Source organism: Etheostoma spectabile, chromosome 18 (genome assembly GCF_008692095.1).
Source record: "Etheostoma spectabile isolate EspeVRDwgs_2016 chromosome 18, UIUC_Espe_1.0, whole genome shotgun sequence".
Lineage (NCBI taxonomy): Eukaryota > Metazoa > Chordata > Actinopteri > Perciformes > Percidae > Etheostoma > Etheostoma spectabile.
In genome coordinates, this window is record NC_045750.1 from 25,395,342 (window position 1) to 25,401,644 (window position 6,303).

The 6,303-nt window shown below is 42.9% G+C and overlaps 1 protein-coding gene across 3 annotated transcripts in view; it reads right to left on the bottom strand.

Annotated features, from left to right (window-relative positions):
• The window catches only part of pgfa (placental growth factor a), a 32,761-nt gene extending 28,681 nt beyond the window's left edge, over nt 1-4,080 (bottom strand). For all 3 annotated transcript variants that reach the window (XM_032543582.1, XM_032543581.1, XM_032543583.1), the window contains exon 1: nt 3,823-4,080. In XM_032543582.1, the coding sequence (XP_032399473.1) occupies nt 3,823-3,888 (66 nt within the window). In that variant the 5' untranslated portion in view covers nt 3,889-4,080. The remainder of the gene's footprint in view (nt 1-3,822) is intronic.
• Nucleotides 4,081-6,303: the final 2,223 nt, after the last annotated feature.

Below are 6,303 nucleotides of genomic sequence, written 5' to 3' on the forward strand. Positions count from 1 at the left end.
GCATCCTAACAGCCTGGTGTATGAACCAGATCCAAGTGAGAAATGAGCCTGATTCAGTAGCAGTGGGTTCGTTGTACAGTTGCAGGTCACCCTCTGGTGGCAGAGAAAAATGGCTGCACACGCTACGATGCAGCGTGGTTTTAGGAGCGTACCACTGACTGTGAAAGCAACAAAAAGCGCTCTTTCTTTCTCAGTCTGATGTAACACTAGAAGGTTTATTATCACAAGAAGCGAAGAATGCAAAGACTAACAGCAAAGAATAGTTGCTGCCTTCACTCAAGGGAGTTTTCCACACAATAACAAGGGTTAAAACAAAGGCAGCACTGAAAGGTATCATGACACAGCTTGAGTTTTTCCAAGTTCTCACAATGGCGACGTTCCTAATTTCTGAACGCCAAATTGAGCAGAAACACAAGTGCAAAGTTGATCTTGGCTCTCTTTTTCTTTTCAGTAACAACAATCTCTTTTCTGACTCCTCACCTCTCCTGCGTCCTGCCTCCCTCTCGCTCCGCGAGCATCGATGGGAACAGTGGTTTCTAAATGTCACACGCAGGGAAGGCTTCGGAGCTGAGACAACAGCGGCTTTTTACTGTGTTTGCTGGACGGGAGTTGTGCCAAAGAGTCTGTATTGCTTCATCCAACAAGAGAACCAGATGCATTACGACACCATTAAACATGTAATTAGGATAACTCGTGCATAAACATGTCAAAGGGATGGAAGTTGCTCAATGTTGGACACGATGAGCTAATAAATAAAACTGTTGGTTTGTTAGAAAAAGTAAAAAGAATTAAAAAATGGAACACTGTGTGCTTCTTTTCTTTTCCCCTTCTCTTATCATTTTTACCCTCTAATTTTGTACCTTACATAACGCTTCCAAATACATAGTGGTTAGTTTGAAATTGAAGAGATTTGGGGCACCCGGGTAGCTCACCTGGTAGAGCAAGCGGCCATTTATAGAGGCTCAGTCCTCAACGCAGGGGTTCAGGGTTTGAGTCTGACCTGCATGTCTTCCCCCTCTCTTTCCCCCCTTGTCCTATCTTAAGCTAAAATATCAAAATATTTAAAAAAAAAGGAAGAGATTTTCAAACACATGTTGAAACATACATAGTTAATAACCACTAGTTAGGAATTAGATGTTGTAATTTTCCCAGTTATTAATGTAGTGGTCATTTTTGATTTGTTTTTAAATGGCAACCTTAAATTGGACGATCTCAACACCTAAAATTTGAGATGCTTGTTCTGATTCTGGAGGCTAAATCTGTATTTTATTCTCATATGAATTAGTGCTTGTGAACAGTAATCATTTAGCCAACAGTACGTAAAAAGAAGTGGCTGAGGATTCCAGCGCCATTATTTTTGTGTGTAAAAAGTTCAGGTTAACAAGAATTGGAACACTGTCCCACTGTTCTTTAATGGTTTTATCAATGACATTGTGTCCGACATGCAGGTCATTCATGTTCTATTACAAACCATGGATCTTTTTTTTAGCATTGGAGTTTATTCGATCCGATACCACATAATAAGCCCTACAGAAAATCTACTTTAAAGTAGTTTATTTAAGGTCTCGTTCTGTTACGACTGACTCTCCAACTGGATAAAAAAAGAAAGTTCTGTGGCGTTCATTGTTTGAGATTTTAATCTGATCTAGACCGACAACAAAGATAGAAATCATATCTCATCCATACAGGGATAGTACTGTATGCAGTTGTTAAAACATAAAAAAATATATGACGCACTGTTATTGGATCAGTACTCGGTATTGGTTGCAAGTTCAGGAATCAGAATCGGTATTGTGAAGCAAAAATGGTATCGGACCATCTCTAGTCACAGTGAAAGTTATTTCCAAAGTTGTTTCTTAACACTATTTCTAAGATTTTTAACTCATTATGAGTTGTTGTGACTCCTCAAACATCTAAAATATACAGAGAATAAACAGAAGCTTAGGGCCACATGGTAAAAAATGTAGAAAATAGAGAAGAAAATAGTCAGAATTCTAAGAAATATGTCTTTAAACTCAAATTTCAGACTTTAAACACAGAAGTCTTCTACATGGCAGTAGCTCAGTCCGTAGAGAGTTGGGTGAGGAATCGGAGGGTCGCTGGTTCAAGCCCCCGAACGGACCAAAATCTGGTGGTGGACTAGTAGCTGGAGAGATGCCAGTTTAAATCCTAGGCACTGTCAAGGTGCTCTTGAGCAAGGCACCCAACCCCAACTGCTCTGGGTGCTTTTCCATGGGCAGCCCCCCCACTCTGGTATCTCTCCATGTAGTGCATTGCATGTATAGGTACTGAGAGTGTGTGTGTAATCCAGACCTGTGTGTAATAACAACAAAGTGTAAATTGTAATTTCCCCTTGTGGGATTAATAAAGGACACATTAATCTTAATTACATTAGCTGACAGTTTTATCCAAAGCGGTTTACAATTGCTAAATGTGTCAGAGGTTGCACCAGTGACTGTATATTAATAATAATACAGTCTATAGGTTGCACACCTGTGGAGCAACTAGGGGTGTCTTGCTGAGGTACACACTGGCTGATGCATTGGGAATCGAACCCATGTCTCCCACACCCAAGGCACATATCATATCTACTGTGCTATCCCCACCACAGCTTTGTGGCCCTAATCATCTTCCATAATAATATTATGAGAGCCACCTTTACAGATTTTAGCTGCACAATGCCCACATAGACTGCAACAGATATCCACTGTGCAGTGGGCTCCCTGCAGGCTGATACTGGAGGTCAGATGTTGCACCAAGACCCAACCAGAAGAGAAGTGGAGGACTGCACCCCTTTCATCACAAGCAGGACCTGGAGCTGTAGACTCTGGCTCATGTCAGTCAGCATGAGCTCTCAGATCCAGTGTTTGCACCCCTCTATCTCAACCTGGATCAGTAACACGCAGCAGCTGCACCTGAGGCTGTTATCTGTGCACATGACAGGAAACATGGCAATTCCAGAACCCCTAAATGCAGATGTTATCTTCATGGGGGGCCACACAGCCAGTCAAAATACAGATAGTGTGTAAAAGGTCTGGACAAGTGTGGAGCGGATGTGTCCTCTCACAGTGAATATAGTGGGACTCCTGTTAGCTTCACTGCTTCATGTGAGGTGCTAATGGGAGTCCCATGTGGATTCAAGGAGAAAAGGCAGCCTTTTCCTAAAAAATACAACCTCAATGCTTTTTTTTTTAACCCTTGTGTTGTCCTCCCAAGTCAAAAAAATGAACACATTTGACTATTTCTTTCCCACTACCACCATGCAATCCATCCATGGTCAATAACCCTCATTTCTATAAAAGTATACCTAACATTTGTGTTAATAAAGCAGAAATTATGAATTATTTTGACTAATAATTAAGATCAAAGGAACGTTGAAATTCAATAAAAGTGATTAATTGGATTAGCAAAGAGCGTTGGAAGGAATCCCTCCTTTTTTATGGTAATTTGGTTAAAAAGAAACCCATATTTCAAATGTAGACATTTTTAAAAGGGGTCAAATTTGACCCGAGGGCAACAGGAGGGTTAAAAAATATCACGGGATAAGTTGAATTTCAAATTCCTTTTAACTTTGATTAATGATTAATAAGAGTGGCCTCTAGCCCCCCCCTCCCCCCTCCCCCTAGTAAGAGCGTGCGCCCAATGTAGGTCCTGCACCGGCGCGGGTTCGAGTCCGACCTGCGGCCCTAATAAATGGCACAACCGTTTCCAAAATGCACCAAATTTAGAAAATTGCAATTTCCAATCTTAACAAGAAGAGAAGCGACTGCTTTTAGCTAACATGGCAAAAAAAAAAGCATGCTTTGAAATCGTATGGATTACCTGCGCAGGTACCAGCTGCAGCAGAAGGACCCATAAGAGGGGCCAGACTCCGGTGAAACTTTGCATGGTGGCCACGACTCGTTACCTCCCCTCGTCTCCGGCCGGTCAGCAACAACTGAGACATCCAAAACAGCAGCGTCCTTCTTTGGATTGGCGCGCTGTCCCGCTGCGCGCGAGCTGGGACGGAGAGCGCGGGTCAAACCGTTGGAAACATGAAAACCCGCAGCTGAATATCAAAAATGGAAAGGGAAGCCAAGATGAGTTTGCACAGTCTCTCTCTCTCTGTCTGACTCTCTCTCTCTCTCTCTCTCTCTCTCTCTCTCTCTCTCTCTCTCTCTCTCCGCTCGCGCTCGCTCTTCGCCACACACACACCCACACACGCATGGATTTATGTCCAGGAATAAAGCATATGACATGCATATGAGGTAAAAGGCTAACACAGTAACTTTCACTGCATTACCACACAACAACAGTGTAGCCTAACCCTAAGTAAATCAAGCGCAGTTAACTGAGGTGATGCAAACGCTGCTAATTCATTTGCATATATTATTATTATATTTATACGTTTAAGATAAAATGAAAAATTAGCTTTTCTTGATGTGTTGAGAAAATGATCCTATGATCCTATACTTAATCCAATAAAGATCCTATACTTCTTAAGCTTAAAACTAACATTTCCTTTGGGATGAATAAAGTATCTATCTATCTATCTATCTATCTATCTATCTATCTATCTATCTATCTATCTATCTATCTATCTATCTATCTATCTATCTATCTATCTATCTATCGAATAAATATTTAAAAATCAATCGGATTATCTGAAAACATGGCTCATGTTCATGCGCTCACAGGACAGCAACATGAACCCAGAAATGAATAAAAAACATTGGTTGTCAGGAGCGGTCGGAAAAAAAAAAGTACTTCAAAAAATCTAAAACTGTACCGGATCATACGCATGAAAAAAACACTGTATACAAGTACAAGCTAAAACACACAAACACAGTCGTTTTACGTCCTTCTGACTGTCTGCCAAGGTCAGACCCCAGTGTGAGGAGCTCCCTGTCTCTCAGTGCTAACCCTGGATCTACTTCAACATGTGGTTCCAAGCTAATGGTCTCAGATTTCCTCCCCTTCATGTTCATCCATGCACAGTCATGTGTTTGCTGCAGATACTGGAACATGTCAACTATCATCAGTTTATGTCTGGTACTAATGCCAGGGTACAAGCGGCCGAAGTGGGTTTCCTCAGGAGGGGGGGCTGGTGTCTCCCTTAGAGACAGGGTGAGGAGCTCAGTCATCCGAGAGGAGCTCGGAGTAGAGCCGCTGCTCCTTCACGTCGAAAGGAGCCAGTTGAGGTGGTTCGGGCATCTGGAAAGGATGCCTCCTGGGGGGGTCCCTAGGGAGGAGTTCCAGGCAGGTCCAGCTGGGAGGAGGCCTCGGGGAAGACCCAGGACTAGGTGGAGGGACGTCCAGCTGGGGGGAGGCCTCGGAGAAGACCCAAGACTAGGTGGAGGGGGTCCAGCTGGGAGGAGGCCTCGGGGAAGACCCAGGACTAGGTGGAGGGACGTCCAGCTGGGGGGAGGCCTCGGGGAAGACCCAGGACTAGGTGGAGGGATGACCTGGGAGGAGGCCTCGGGGAAGACCCAGGACTAGTTGGAGGGATTATATCTCCAACCTGGCCTGGGAACGCCTCGGGATCCCCCAGTCGGAGCTGGTTGATGTGGCTGAGGAAAGGGAAGTTTGGGGTCCCCTGCTGGAGCTGCTGCCCCCGCGACCCGATACCGGACAAGCGGATGAAGATGGATGGATGGACGGATGGATGGATGGATGGATGGATGGATGGATGGATGGACTAATGCTATAACCACTACTGTGTTGACGTACCTGTTACACTACACCTGGCTTTTCAGAGATGCTTTACAATTCCAGTTCCAGTTCGAGTTAAAGCTGATTCCTGACTACTGTATGTTCACTTCCCAACACGACTTAACCCCCGTGTTGTCTTCCCCTTAAAATTAAAAATTAACACGTTTGTTGACGCGTTTTATGACGCTTTTTTAATCAATGTTTTTAACTTTTTACGTTTTTGTCCCTTTTTTTTCTTCAACCCTTTTGATGCTTTTTTTACCCTAACCCACTGATCAACAGTAGTGTTTTAACTATATGAGGAAGAAGAACGGGTACTGGCTAATTCTTCATTACATGCTGGTGCGTATACAGTCTCCTGGTAAAGTTCACGGCACCCAGAGATGGTAAAAATTCAACCCCTAAAATATGGATTTTTATTGTGAACTGGTCAAGAACTGATATTTAAATCAATGTTTGCCACTATTTTGACGTTTTCAACACTATGTACTAACTTATTAACTTTAGTTTTACAGTTATTTTTGGAGTTTATGGTCAATACATAAGGAAATTAGACCTTATGTTTGAGTTAGAAAAGCAGAAATTAGGAATTATTTAGACTAAAATTAAAGG